This window comes from Salvelinus fontinalis, chromosome 8, assembly GCF_029448725.1.
Source record: "Salvelinus fontinalis isolate EN_2023a chromosome 8, ASM2944872v1, whole genome shotgun sequence".
NCBI lineage: Eukaryota > Metazoa > Chordata > Actinopteri > Salmoniformes > Salmonidae > Salvelinus > Salvelinus fontinalis.
The window spans coordinates 5,195,168-5,211,460 of record NC_074672.1 but is presented as its reverse complement, the minus strand read 5'-3'; the positions used below and the strand labels follow the sequence as shown (position 1 = coordinate 5,211,460).

Here is a 16,293-nt window from a genome sequence, read left to right as displayed (position 1 = left end):
GGGTGGGGGTGTATGTTTCATGATTAACAACTCATGGTGTAATTGTAATAATATACAGGAACTCAAGTCCTTTTGTTCACCTGACCTAGAATACCTCACAATCAAATGCAGACCGTATTACTTCCCAAAGAATTCTCTTCGGTTATTGTCACAGTGTATATCCCCCCTCAAGCCGATACCATGACGGCCGTCAAGGAACTTCACTGGACTTTATGCAAACTGGAAACCATATATCCTGAGGCCACATTTATTGTAGCTGGGGATTTTAACAAAGCAAATTTGAGAAAAGGGCTACCTAAATTTTATCAGCATATCGACTGTAGCACTCGCGCTGGAAAAACACTGGACCATTGTTACTCCAACTTCCGGGATGCATACAAGGCCTTCCCCTGCCCTCCTTTCGGCAAATCTGAGCATGACTCCATTTTGCTCTTCCCTTCCTATAGGAAGTACCCATGCTAAGGACTATTCAACGCGGGTCTGACCAATCCAAAAGCATGCTTCAGGAATGTTTTGATCACGCGGACTGGGATATGTTCCGGGTAGCTTCGGAGAATAATACTGACGTGAACACTGAGACGGTTATCAAGCTTAGGAGATGTTGTACCCACTGACTTAAAACCTACCCTAACCATAAACCGTATATAGATGGCAGCGTACACGCAAAACTTAAAGTACGAACCACCGCATTTAACCGTGGCAAGGTGATGGGGAATATGGCAGAATACAAACAGTAGTCATTACCTCCGCAAAGCAATCAAACAGGCAAAACGTCAGCATCGAGACAAAGTGGAGTCGCAAATCAACGGCTCAGATACGAGACATATGTGGCAGGGTCTACAGACAATCACGGATTACAAAAGGAAAGCCAGCCACGTCGCGGACCCCGACGTCTTGCTTCAAGACAAGCTAAACACATTCTTTGCCCACTTTGAGGATAACACAGTGCCACCGATGCGGCCCGCTACCAAGGACTGTGAGCTTTCCTTCTCTACGGCCGATGTGAGTAAGACATTTAAAAGTGTTAACTCTCGCTAGGCTGCCGGCACAGACGGCATCCCTACCCACATCCTTAGAGCATGCGTGTGTGTTTACGGACATATTCAATCTCTCTCTATCCCAGTCTGCTGTCCCCACATGCTTCAAGATGGCCACCATTGTTCCTGTACCCAAGATTGCAAAGGTAGCTGAACTAAATGACGCCCCTTAGCACTCACTTCTGTCATCATGAAGTGCTTTGAGAGACTAGTCAAGGATCATATCACCTCCACCTTACCTGTCACACTAGACCCACTTCAATTTGCTTACCGCCTCAATTGGTCCACAGATGCAAATGCCATCACACTGCACGCTGCCCTATCCCATCTGGACAACAAGAATACATATGTAAGAATGCTGTTCATTGACTATAGCTCAGTATTCAACACCATAGTACACTCCAAGTTCATCATTAAGCTTGAGGCCCTGGGTCTCAACCCCGCCCTGTGCAATTGGGTCCTGAACTTCCTGACGGGCCGCCAGGAAACTTCCCTGATCCTCAACACTGGGGCCCCACAAGGGTGGGTGCTCAGCCCCCTCCTGTACTCCCTGTTCACACATGACTGGGTGGCCATGCACACCTCCAACTCAATGGTCAAGTTTGCAGATGATACAACAGTAGTAGGTCTGATTAACAACAATGACGAAACAGCCTACAGGGAGGAGGTGAGGGCCCTGGGAATGTTGTGCCAGGAAAACAACCTCTCACTCAACATGAACAAAACAAAGGAGCTGATCGTGGACTTCAGGAAACAGCAGAGGGAGTACCCCCCTATTCACATCAACCGGACCCCAGTGGAAAGCTTCAAGTTCCTCTGCGTACATATCGCTGACAAACTGAAATGGTTCACCCACACAGACAGTGTAGTGAAGAAGGCGCAATGACGCCTCTTCAACCTCAGGAGGCTGAACATTTTTGTCTTGGCACCTAAAACCTTCAAACTTTTACAGATGCACAATTAAGAGCATCCTATCGGGCTGTATCACCGCCTTGAATGGCAACCGCAAGGCACTCCAGAGGGTGGTGCAGTCTGCCCAACGCATCACCGGGTGCAAACTACCTTCCCTCCAGGACACAGGAAGGCCAAAAAGATTGTCAAGTACAAAAACCATCCAAGCCACTGCCTGTTCACCCTGCTATCATCCATAAGGTGAGGTCAGTACTGGTGCATCAAATCTGGGAACCCTTGAGACTGAAAAACAGCTTATTTCTCAAGGCCATCAGACTGTTAAATAGCCATCAGTAGCACGTTAGAAGCTGTTGCCCCATATACATGTACATAGACTTTAAATCATAGACTTGAAGCCACTTTAATAAAGGAACACTAGTCACTTTAATAATGTTTACCTGTTTAGCATTTCTCATCTCATATGTATATACTGTATTCCATTTTACTGTATCTTAGTATATGCCGCTCCGACATTGCTCATCCAAGCATTTATATATTCTTAATTCCACCCCTTTACTTAAAATGTGTTTATTGTGTGTTGTGAAATTGTGCGATATTACTTGTTAGATATTACTGCACTGTTGGAGCTAGAAACAAGAATTTCACTACACCCGCAATAACATCTGCTAAACACGTGTATGGAACCAATACAATTTGATTTGATTTGCAGTGTTACGGCGTCACACAGCCTGGGGTTCGTGACCGAGAGTCCCATAGGGCGGCGCACAATTGGCCTAGCGTCGTCCGGGTTAGGGGAGGGTTTGGCTGGGGGTGCTTTACTTGGCTCATCGCAGTCTAGCGACTCCTTGTGGCAGGCCGGGCGCTTGCAGGCTGACTTCGGTTTTCAGTTGAACGGTGTTTCCTCTGGCACATTGGTGCGTTTGGCTTCCAGGTTAAGCGAGTGTTAAGAAGGGTGGTTTGGCTGGTAAATTCCAAAAAATAAAATTGTGTTACGGATAGTGCTGAGCAATTAACTGAAATGACGGTTATTTTTTGTTTTTTAAACAACCAATTGACCAACATTGGTCCGATTATTTGAATTCCATTTCGTTCAGTTCATGCATGGGAGTAGTAGTGTCCAACAGGCCACTGCTCTATATAGTTTAGCACAGAAAATGCGATAATTAACTACAATGACCATAATCCATTGCGTGGCTCCTTGTACGGTCTTTTATGCCTGCTATATAAGAGACAGAATAATTGTTATTTATTTAACCTTTATTTTGACAGGTCACACTAAGAGTAAGGCCTATTTTACAGATGAGCCCTGTTTAAATACATCAAACATACAAAATTACAAAACATATTAAGAAAAACAGACACATTTATCAACATAGGTCTCCGATCATTACTCTGAACTGACTAAGGGGGACCAGAACATCTCATTTCAGAGAGCCCTGTAAGTTGTTCCACATCAAGGGCACAAAAAAAACTAAAGAAGCTTTACCCAACTGTGTTATCTAAGCCTGAGACCAGGTTTGGTCATGTGTTAGTCTAAATTGAATTATAGGTACATAGGTTTCTGCATGGGTGCTTTGTAGATAACACAAGCAAATGCTGCTCTCTCTTTGCATACAAGGAGGCCCAACAAACTTTTTGATACAAAACACAATGGTGAGTTCTTTGACCATCAGCAGTAATTAACCTAAGGGCACAATGGAAACCCACATCTAGTGGTTTAAAATGAGCAATCAAGACGGGATAGCTACATAGAGAGAGAGCAGTTGCTTCGTTAGGTATGTGTTCAGCAGTCATAAAAGTATCCCTTATTTACTTGGAAGAACTACTAAAATAGTGATTTTGTCAGACAGTATAGGCAGCAGCTCTATAGAGATGAGATGATGACTTGGAATAAAATAATAAAGCTAAATTAAACAAATATAATATACTGAAATTTAATGATTTTTAATAAGTGATAAGCAGAGTCACTACCATCGTGGAACTTTTATTAATCGTTTTTATTCTGTATTGTTACAGCATTCAACCCTCATAATGCATAGTGTACTTAATGTTTTTCTTTTAAATCTAAATCAAAAACCGTGATTCTTTTTTAATAATCGAACCAAAACCTCAAAACACAGTAGACACCCAGCACTAGTTACGGATTGTCCTCTCTTTTAGGGTTCTCATCCTAAAACGCCGCAGCGGCCCAGATTAAGGCCATCCCCTCTTGGTACACAGCTGTAAGACTCTAAGCAGGCCAGATGTTTGCAGCCTTTTAGCTCCTACAGTAAATGTGCAGTAGTCTGCTATGCACTGCTTTACACAAAAAGCACGTAGAGGATTTGCAGTGTAATTTGTATTTGCTTGAGTACCCAAGGTAAAAGCCTACACCGACAGGTAATGGTTCATTCACAACACAGAAAAAGAAACCTGGAGGACTGACTCACTGTTTTTGCCCTTTAGGGGTGAGAACAGTTCCTGCAAAAGTGTAGTGGTTGAGTTTCTTCTGTGTGTTGGACGTCTTAATGCTATCTTCTTAAAAGTGATGATCTTGCATTGACACTGGCTCCTCAGAAGGAAATTACCGCAACAGGTTGTAACGGTAGTGTTTGCTGTTGTTCTTAAAATTCTAATTCAATATTGCACCAAATTTGCATTATCATGGAAAATATTAATGTTGTTTCCAACTACCAATCAACAACTGTGCCGTAAATCCGGCTGCATATTGAACGTTGAGATTTCCAAAAGTCCAGTCTGACAAGCAATTACAAGGAGTGGAATGTTAGCTAATCAGGCTAGACTAACTAATCAAGCTAATCAAACCAATCAATTTCAAAGTGAAAACAAAGGGCCATTTCTGAAAGGCATTTACAAACTGTTAACAGATACTTTTAAGAAGATATCTTTAAGATGTCCTTCTTAAAGGGAAAGAGGGCATTTGAGAAAAGGGAAAGGCTGATGTGTGTTTGTGTTTTGGGCACAAATGTTTGAATGTGCTCCAATTCCTGTCACACTCATTTAAACTTAAAACAAAAATGAAGTTCAACATGTAAAGTGTTGGTCCCATGTTTCATGAGCTGAAATAAAAGATCACAGAAATGTTCCATACGCACAAAAGCTTATTTCTCTCAAATTTGGTGCACAAATTTGTTTAAATCCCTGCTAGTGAGCATTTCTCCTTTACCAAGATAATCCACCCACCTAACAGGTGTGGCATATCAAGAAGTTGATTAAACAGCATGATCATTACACAGGTGCACCTTCTGCTGGGGACAATAAAAGGCCTCTCTAAAATGTTTGGATTTGTCACACAAGACAATGCCACAGATGTCTCAAGTTTTGAGGGAGTGTGCAATTGGCATGCAGACTGCAGGAATATCCACCAGAGCCGTTGCCAGAGAATTGTATGTTAATTCCTCTACCATAAGACGCCTCCAACATCATTTTAGAGAATGTGGCAGTACGACCAACCCACGTCACAACCACATGTAACCAGCCAGCCCAGGAACTTCTGGCTGTAATAAAAATAAAGCCCTTTTTTGGATTAAAACTAATTCTGATTGGCTGGTTGCGCCCCTGCCCAGTCATGTGAAATCCATAGATTGGGGCCGAATATTTTTTTTAAATTGACTGATTTCCTTATTTTTGTTCAGTGCCTTCGAAAAGTATTCAGACCTCTTGACTTTTTCCACATTTTGTTAGGTTACAGCCTTATTCTAAAATGTATTAAATTGTTTTTTGCCCCTCATCAATCTACACACAATACTTCATAATGACAAAGCAAAAAAGGCTTTTTGAACTGAAATATCACATATACAAAAGTATTCAGACCCTTTACTCTGTACTTTGTTGAAGCACCTTTGGCAGCGATTACAGCCTCGACTCTTGGCACACCTGTATTTGGGGAGTTTCTCCCATTCTTTTCTGCAGATCCTCTCAAGCTATTTCAGGTTGGATGGGGAGCGTTGCTGCACAGCTATTTTCAGGTCTCTCCACAGCATGATGCTGCCACCACCATGCTTCACAGTAGGGATGGTGCCAGGCTTCCTCCAGACGTGACGCTTGGCATTCAGGCCAAAGACTTCAATCTTGGTTTCATCAGACCAGAGAATCTTGTTTCTCATGGTCTGAGAGTCCTTTAGATACCTTTTGGCAAACTCCATGCGGGCTGTCATGTTCTTTTTCCTGAGGAGTGGCTTCTGTCTGGCCACTCTACAATAAAGGCCTGATTGGTGGAGTGCAGAGATGGTTGTCCTTCTGGAAGGTTCTCCCTTCTCCACAGAGGAACTCTAGAGCTCTTTCAGGTGACCATTGGGTTCTTGGTCACCTCCCTGATCAAGGCCCTTCTCCCCCGATTGCTCAGTTTGGCCTGGGCGGCCAGCTCTAGGAAGAGTCTTGGTGGTTCCAAACTTCTTCCATTTAAGAATGATGGAGTCCACTGTGTTCTTAGGGACCTTCAATGCTGCAGATATGTTTTGGTACCCTTCCCCAGATCTGTGCCTCGACCCAATCCTGTCTCGGAGCCCTACGGACAATTCCTTCGACCTCACGACTTGGTTTTTACTCTAACATGCACTTTCAACCTTATAATAGACCTGTGTGTGCCTTTCCAAATCATGTTCAATCAATTGAATTTACCACAGGTGGACTCCAATCAAGTTGTAGAAACATCTGAAGGATGATCAATGGAAACAAGATGCACCTGAGCTCAATTTCGAGTCGCATAGCAAAGTGTCTGAATACTTATGGAAATAAGGTGTGTATATATATATATATAAAAATAAATTGTATACATTTGAAAAAACTTCTAAAAACCTGTTTTCGCTTTTTCATTATGGGGTATTGTGGGTAGATTGCTGAGGAAATTGATTTATTTAAACCATTGCAGAATAAGGCTGTAACGTAACAAAATATGGAAAAAGTCAAGGGGTCTGAATACTTTCTGAAGGCACTGGACATCGTCACAATGGACGCTCCTTCTGTGTGCAAATGTGTCAACTATGTCATTGTGGGGACCGTGCCATTATGGGAAAGTTAGTCGTTAGTGGCTGACAGTCTCTCTTTCGCCCGCAGCCTACCAGGTCCTCGTCTGAGAGTATCTGCTCAAGACCTGGCTCCAGCATCTCAGGGTCCCCTGGTCACACGATCTATGTGAGTACCTACAGCAACTCTGCACACTACTAACTGGAGATGCGACTGAAGGTGACACACTGGGGACTCCAATGAAACAACAGTGTTCTTCTTATACTTTCTTTATTATTGATTGATATCACTCCAAGGTGTTCCCTATTTATTGCGCTGTATCATCTGTGTTTGTTATGTTGGGAGTATTGTCATGTACACTGTCCTGAGTTCTTTATGGCTGTCTTGTCATTGTCCTGTATGTATTTTGTACAATAAACAAATGTAATAACAGCATCACAGTTCTGGCTAAATAGTATTATATCGTTATTAGGTAGTGTAGGGCTTTTGAAGTCTTGGTAGCTCTTTAGTTGTACCCTCGGTCATAAAACAGGCTTAACATTGTCATTGGTATGACATAACACATGATGTGAGTAGTCAAATCATTTAATCCAATGCAACAACACAACTCAGTTCAATAATGTGAGCTGACAAGGAAAGTATTCCGACCCCTTGACTTTTCCCACATTTTGTTAGGTTACAGCCTTATTCAAATCTATGTTGCTAAGTAAATAAACATGTCAAACTGAAATATCACATTTACATGAATATTCAGACTTTTTACTCAGTACTTCCTTGAAACACCATTGGCAGCGATTACAGCCTTGAGTCTTCTTGGGGACGAGGCTAAAATCTTGGCACACCTGTATTTGGGGAGTTTCTCCCATTCTTCTCTGCAGATCCTCTCGACCTCTGTCAGGTTGGATGGGGAGCGTTGCTGCACAGCTATTTTCAGGTCTCTCCAGAGATGTTCGATCGGTTTCAAGTCCGGGTTCTGGCTGGGCCACTCAAGGACATTCAGAGACTTGTCCTGAAGTGACTCATGCGTTGTCTTGGCTGTGTGCTTATGGCCGTTGTCCTGTTGGAATGTGAACCTTCACCACAGTCTGAGGTCCTGAGTGCTCTGAAGCAGGTTTTCATCAAGGATCTCTCTGTACTTTGCTCCGTTCATCTTTCTCTCAATCCTGACAAGTCTCCCAGTCCCTGCCACTGAAAAACATTCCCACAGCATGATGCTGAAACCACCATGCTTCACTGTAGGGATGTTTCCAGGTTTCCTCCAGACATGACGCTTGGCATTCAGGCCAAAGAGTTCAATCATGGTTTCATCTGACCAGAGAATCCTGTTTCTCATGGTCTCAGTACTTTCAGTGTCTTTTGGCAACCTCCAAGCGGGCTGTCATGTGCTTTTTATTGAGGATTGGCTTCCGTCTGGCCACTCTACTATAAAGGCCTGATTGGTGGAGCGCTGCAGAGATGGTTGTCCTTCTGGAAGGTTCTCCCATCTCCACAGAGGAACTCTGGAGCTCTGTTACCTCCCTGACCAAGGCCCATCTCCCCCAATTGTTCAGGTTGGCAGGACGGCCAGCTCTAGGAAGAGTCTTGGTGGTTCCAAACTTCTTCAATTGAAGAATGATGGAGTCCACTGTGTTCTTGAGGACTTTCAATGCTGCAGACATTATTTGGTACCCTTCCCCAGATCTGTGCCTTGACACAATCATGCAATTGCTTAGACCTCGTGGCTTGGTTTTTACTCTGACATGCACTTTCAACCTTATAATAGACCTGTGTGTGCCTTTCCAAATCATGTTCAATCAGTTGAATTTACCACAGGTGGACTCCAATCAAGTTGTAGAGACATCTGAAGGATGATCAATGGAAACAGGACGGACCTGGGCTCAATTTCGAGTCTCATCGCAAAAGGTCTGAATACTTATGGAAATAAGTTCTGTTTTTATTTATAAATTAGCAAACATTTCTTCAAACCTGTTTTCGGTTTGTCATTATGGGGTATTGTGTGTAGATTGAGGATTTTGTTTTATCCATTTTAGAATAAGGCTGTAACGTAACTCAATGTGGAAAAGGTCCAGGGGTCTGAATACTTTCTGAATGCACTGTATGGAGAGCGTTTGGGCCGATGTGGTATGGAGAGCGTTTGGGCCGATGTGGTATGGAGAGCGTTTGGGCCGATGTGGTATGGAGAGCGTTTGAACATTGGCAAACATCTATTCAACATCCATTAATACAGTTCAAGTCCCTACAAATAGACATCTACTTGGCAAGAGTCTATTGTCCTGCTAATAGCCCATCAGGGGTGGATGGCATCATCATTTACATTCCAATCGATTGAATTCATGTATTAATTACCGTCCTTTACCATTCTCAGAGTAGAAACATTGTTTGCGGAGTTCACAACCTACCACACTTGTGAAAAACAAGTATTTGAAAAGATGTTTTCAAAATCCCTCCAGCTCACATTGTAAAGTTACTCCATGTGTAACTATGTGTTGTTGTATGTGTCGAACTGCTTTGCTTTATCTTGGCCAGGTCGCAATTGTAAATGAGAACGTGTTCTCAATTTGCCTACCTGGTTAAATAAAGGTTAAATAAAAAAATAAAAATAAAAAGTGGTGGGTGACTCGCTGACAGCCTGTAGCTCGCACTTGAGTGGTGAATGGGAGGCGCGCTTCAATTACCAGTTGAGAAATACAATCGTGCAAATTGTTCTATAGACCGACTAGCATGACGGTCAAATATATTTACACACAGAAATTGTTTTATTTTTGTATGGTTAAGTATTATGTGGATTATAATAAATTGACATTATTTGTCGTTGCATTTGCCATTGTGTCTGGATGGCCCGGCACAAATTCGTGCCGATCACAAATTAGCTATCAGGAGGGTTTCGGCTGGCTATTGTCCAATTTAATGGCTCATCAATGCGTGAACTGTGACCAATGTCCATCACTACTGTGAACAGAAAAATGTATTCTCAAAATAAAAACAATGCATCTACAGTGGTAGAAATATATATTTTTTACTGATTCAAGATGCATATTTATTAGGCTACTGTGCAGTGTGACAAAAACCAACAGGACAATGAGATGTATACTGTAGTCAACATATACTGTATGCCTTAGATAAGGGAGAGCAGGCTAAGCCCAGACTTTCTCAGCGACCTCAAGTACTCAATAACTCTGTCTTTAATGCTTTTTCGGGTTGCATCAGTCATGGACAGAAACTTCTGAAACACAGTTTTCATGATGAACACTCGAAGGTTCACTGGTAAGACAAATTTGCCTCGGGGTCCATCCTAGTTGGTATTCTGTGTACACTCATGGTGAGGAATGGAGACGTCAGGGTGAACAGACGACCTGACGAACCCGCCACGATTGTTGCCTCCGCCTGTCGGAGGTGGAGTTCCAGAGCTCATAGGTGTACCTGACATGGATTGTGACTCCATCATCTCGTCCCTCGCCCTCGTCAACGCGTCATTCTCCACCTGACTCTCCGTATCGCCCGTAGCTCTGGAATGTGTAGCGCCATAGAAAGAAGCTGGCTTGCTGAAAACTATGTCCATTCCATCTGTTCTCTTTGGTCTCAATGGAAAAATTTGGAGATAAGCTGAGACTTTTTTTTAATGGTAACTTAAGGGCGGAGTTAAGGCTGGGGTGAAGGAGTACTGGAAAGGTGTGACTCCAGGTTACAATAGGCCATAAGTATACAGCAGACCTCCCACGTCCTCACTTTGATTATGCTGTAGCACATTCTGTAGCTATGATGATGAGCGATCTCTCTCAAATGCAGACAATGACCCAAAACACACTGCCGCCTAGGTTTGCATTGCAAATGAGGGCATAAACTGGGTCAAGACTCCAGCAGAGTAAGTAAACCTACAACAGCGCATTACTCAACACTAGTGGGACTCACCTCACCTACAGTACATCTAGAAATATTGTTTTTAATCTCTACATGTAGGTCTCCTGATTTAAACCCGATCAAACTCGTTTGGCATCATCTGAAAACATGAATCCATAACTCTGCCAACCATACAAGCAAAGGTGAACTGTTGCCATCAAGATGTTTAGGCGTGAGAAACTGACGATACAACAATGCAACAAATACATTGATCATCTCAGCAAGGTTTTACCTGTGGTTGTGGAGCTGGGGGGGAAGTGCATCTAAAATGTAGTTGAAATAAACATCTGCATTTTGAACGAGTCTTATTATTTTATAAACGAAAACATAAAGATGTTGATGAACAAATACTGTAAATGAGTCTTTTGGAAATATAAAAATCATTACCTATTAGAAGGTTGATTTGATTATTATGTGGATTACAGTAAATTGACATTTGTAAGTGGTTGATGCATTTTTCTTTAGGGCAAAGCAGGTCTGTGATATTGATAACTTTAGTCTTGTGTCAGATTAACTGTTGTGTCCTCACATTTGATCTGATAATTGCCCCATAATCTCCAAAGTGTTCTACGATATATATCATTCATTCGTTCAAGCATTTTATTTATATTAAACAAAATAACAAAGGGAGCCTTGAATAATTAAACAATAAATGAACCGCAATGTGAGTCTCTTGTTCATACTTTATTTCACAACCTCTGTGGGCGTTTGGAGTTGCCTATACTGTATGCGATGGAGCAAAATAATAGGCTCGTCACAGCCGTTTAACGGAGTGAACCAAGGAGCAGCGTCTTGAGTGTACATACTTTTTATTTACCGATGTCGTCCACAAAACAATAAACCGACACGTGACGCCAACGTAGTGCTCACAGGCAACTAAACATGGACAACTACCCACAAAACCCACATGGAAAATGACAACCTAAATAGGCTCCCCAATCAGAGACAACAATAAACAGCTGTCTCTGATTGGGAACCCATTTAGGCCACCATAAACCTACCTAACCCTAGACAACACAAAATCCCCATAGATTACCAAAAAACCCTAGACAATACAAAACAAAACAAACCACCCATGTCACACCCTGACCTAACCAAATAATAAAGAAAGCAAATATAACTAAAGTCAGGGCGTAACAGATCTCTCATTTATTTAGGCTATATTATTCCACAGCCTAATTGTAGTCTAACCAATATCCTAACGGAGATTCAGTGAAAAGCAAAAAACCTGACATTGACATTAAGGGTGGATGGCTTTTGTATTCCAATTTATTGGCAGGCTGTTAAACCGTTTCCACCTGGCCCACAGCGTTGTAGCGTACTTACAGTACAGCACACTTTCACTCCATGCTCCACCAGATGCTCCACCAGATTCTTTCTACTGTTGTTATCTATTCAGGAACATTCCACAAGTGTAATGAACACGATGGGTGACAGAGAGCTGGTTTCAAGCACAGGGCACAGCAGGTGTTTATTGCAAATGGTAGCTGGGTCCAGGGGCAGGCAGAAGGTCACACACAGGGGGTCCAAAAAGGGCAACAGTACAGGCAGGGAAAAGGCTAGTACCTTCGTCCGGGACATCAGGCAATAGGTTGATAACGGGAAATTCAATAGGCTAATGTACAGGCAGGGAATAGGCGTCGTTAGTGAGGCAGGCAAAATCTATCATACACGGGAGGATTAAATTATGAGCTCCGAATAGAAGTGTGTCACAAAACAAACAATACCTCACAATGATGGTGTGCAAAGAACTGAACTGAATTAAATAGTGTGTGGTAATGACATACAGGTGTGTGAACAGGTGATCAGAATTCAGGTGATTGGGATCTAGAGAGTGAGCTGCGTTCAGGGGATCTGTGTGTTTGAGAGTGTGAGTTGGAAGCAGATGTTACAACAAGTAAATGTAATAAATTAAACAAATCAATTAAATAGCTCAGGTCTTGAAAATATGTGAAACCTTTTTTTGAGTTGTATTTTATCTGTGCCTAGTAGCTGAGGCCATATGACTGCGCCATCAACTTGTATATTTAGCAGACATCACTTGCTGCTGATATTCAGTCAACATATATTTTAAGAATATCACGGAATATAACTGAACATTTTCATTTCAGAACAAAAACCTTAGTGTAACAACAGTTTTAATAATTCATATGCTACAGTCAAGTTACAGCTTCTTCTGACAAAGTAGAAACAAAAAAAGGGTATTTTTTCAGGTGTGCCTGCGGGACAGGAATAGAAATTCTTACACTATTGTTCTAAATTCAATCACCCTCTTCTTCTTCTTCTTCATCCTCCTCATTCAGCTAATTCAAATTCAATTGTGAAGTTGTGCACAATTATCAGTTTCTATTTGGTTTATATCGCCCATTCATTGACAGCATTCATTTAGACACAGTAGCACCTTGGGACCAACACTTTACACTGTACCCAAAAGCAAAATCAGTGCTCTAACGCCCCCTTGCGGTGGTCTGGAGCAATGAAGCAGTGACGCAGGGTACCGTACTAAACCACAAATTACCTCTAAATCCAGCAGCATAATCTCAAAACCTTTAATTGTGGAATTACTGTACGCATGCACACGCCAGTGAGAAAAATGATGTTGAAAAGTCACTTTTATGGACGTTGAAGTCACGTTCATTTTCAGTCTAAGTGAAAGTTGAAAAGAAGTCTTTTACAGATGTTGAAAATGCATATTTTTTGGGTCGTGGTTTCAACGGACAAATTTCAAACGTACATTATTTCACTTCAACATTTTAGGGATTGAAGTATAGTACAGTATATTTATTGAGGAAAATTAAATGTTCATTTTATTGTCAGTCTGTATAATGGGTTATGTAATAAGATTGTACATTTTTCTACTAGTTGTCTACTGTGAAATGTGTTTTTCCAATGTATGCATTGTATATAGTTCCTTTTTTGCTATTTTCTGAATATGAGAGAGAGTGATTAATTAGATTGTTGTCATTATGCCGGTCCCAAAAGAAACAGCGATATGGCATGGCTATTTAATCAACTCTCTTCCATTGTGTACTACAGGGTTTCCCAAACTCAGTCCTTGATTTTACTTCACAGTACGTTATTTTAAAAATCTGATATTGACAAGATCAGAGATGTACTGTATTTAACAAATCAAAATGTATCAGTCGCGTACACAGTTTAGCAGATGTTACAGCAGGTGCAGCAAATTGCTTGTGTGTCTTAGCTCCTACAGGGCAGTAATACACAATACCAATACCAATGCAAATAATCCAGGAAGTCTAAAACAAGAAAGAAATGTATCCCCAGTACAGTACACATTTATCCAGAAGGAAGTGGCTGGGGTATTCTTGTTGGGAGGGGGGGTTAAAACTACTTTACAAAAATTGCATTTGCCTATACAGAACTGTAATACATTTACTTAGCAGACATTTTTATCCAAAGTGCCAACCATCCACACATTTTGGTATGTGACCCCAGTGGCAATCAAACCCACAACTCTGGTGTTGCTAGTGCCATGCTCTTATGAACTAAGCCATGTACAGGACCACTACAAAACATAAGTACAATACTGTAAACTACAATACACGATTACAATCAGAGAAGAGCAGTATTTCTGTTACATGTATATATTTTGTCATTTGTATTACACTGGGCTGAACTACACTCCAATGTATTTTGTATCAAGATACTTTCGAGAGCTGTAATTTGTATTTTCAAAATACTTTTCTATACCATTTTTTATAGCGGTTCACAATTCTGTGGCCCCTTTTCACCCTGCATTGGTATCAGAAGTCTGATGGCACAATGGTGTGATAAGACTATCTGCTAAATGAACAAAATATAATTGTACACTGAATGTACAAAACATTGAAAACATCTTCCTAATATTGAGTTGTATCTTACATTTTTTGCTATTGGATTAAGTGGTTGTTAAAATAACTAAGTTAAGAAGTTATCATTATGTTGTGTTTTGGTGATTAAACCTATGTACTCATTATACACTGCTCAAAAAAATAAAGGGAACACTTAAACAACACAATGTAACTCCAAGTCAATCACACTTCTATGATATCAAACTGTCCACTTAGGAAGCAACACTGATTGACAATAAATTTCACATGCTGTTGTGCAAATGGAATAGACAAAAGGTGGAAATTATAGGCAATTAGCAAGACACCCCCAAAAAAGGAGTGATTCTGCAGGTGGTGACCACAGACCGCTACCTCCGCCTTTGTGCAAGGAGGTGCACTGCCAGAGCCCTGCAAAATGACCTCCAGCAGGCCACAAATGTGCATGTGTCAGCATATGGTCTCACAAGGGGTCTGAGGATCTCATCTCGGTACCTAATGGCAGTCAGGCTACCTCTGGCACCATGACTGACCCACCGCCAAACCGGTCATGCTGGAGGATGTTGCAGGCAGCAGAACATTCTCCACGGCGTCTCCATACTCTGTCACGTCTGTCACATGTGCTCATGTGCTCAGTGTGAACCTGCTTTCATCTGTGAAGAGCACAGGGCGCCAGTGGCGAATTTGCCAATCTTGGTGTTCTCTGGCAAATGCCAAATGTCCTGCACGGTGCTGGGCTGTAAGCACAACCCCCACCTGTGGACGTCAGGCCCTCATACCACCCTCATGGAGTCTGTTTCTGACCGTTTGAGCAGACACATGCACATTTGTGGCCTGCTGGAGATCATTTTGCAGGGCTCTGGCAGTGCACCTCCTGGCACAAAGGCGGAGGTAGCGGTCCTGCTGCTGGGTTGTTGCCCTCCTACGGCCTCCTCCACGTCTTCTGATGTACTGGCCTGTCTCCTGGTAGCGCCTCCATGCTCTGGACACTACGCTGACAGACACAGCAAACCTTTTTGCCACAGCTCGCATTGATGTGCCATCCTGGATGAACTACACTACCTGAGCCACTTGTGTGGGTTGTAGACTCCGTCTCATGCTACCACTAGAGTGAGAGCACCGCCAGCATTCAAAAGTGACCAAAACATCAGCCAGGAAGCATAGGAACTGAGAAGTTGTCTGTGGTCACCACCTGCACAATCACTCCTTTTTTGGGGGTGTCTTGCTAATTGCCTATAATTTCCACCTTTTCTCTATTCCATTTGCACAACAGCATGTGAAATTTATTGTCAATCAGTGTTGCTTCCTAATTGGACAGTTTGATTTCACAGACGTGTGATTGACTTGGAGTTACATTGTGTTGTTTAAGTGTTCCCTTTATTTTTTTGAGCAGTGTATTTCACAGAAAACTTTGGATTTTGAATCAACGATTGTTTGATGAAAGGTGTTAATAAACTAAATGAATGGACAATGAAACGCTTTCAATGTAAGACTGACTGTGTTACAAGTATTAAGAGTTTGGAGTTTTGTACTAAGTGTTTAGAAAATTTACCACATACTTGTTAAAATAGTAGTACCAAAAACCAAAACGAAAATGTATATGCACCAAATCTGAACCACTCGTAGACATCTGTTTTCGGGGCAAATCAAGGCCG

General features: G+C 41.9%; 1 protein-coding gene across 1 annotated transcript in view; it reads left to right on the top strand.

The window, feature by feature from the left end:
* LOC129860415 (actin-binding LIM protein 1-like) overlaps nucleotides 1–7,994 on the top strand; it is a 62,100-nt gene extending 54,106 nt beyond the window's left edge. Inside the window, exon 9 of the mRNA XM_055930804.1 lies at nucleotides 7,005–7,994. Coding sequence (XP_055786779.1) covers nucleotides 7,005–7,115 — 111 coding nt within the window. The 3' untranslated portion in view covers nucleotides 7,116–7,994. The remainder of the gene's footprint in view (nucleotides 1–7,004) is intronic.
* Nucleotides 7,995–16,293: the final 8,299 nt, after the last annotated feature.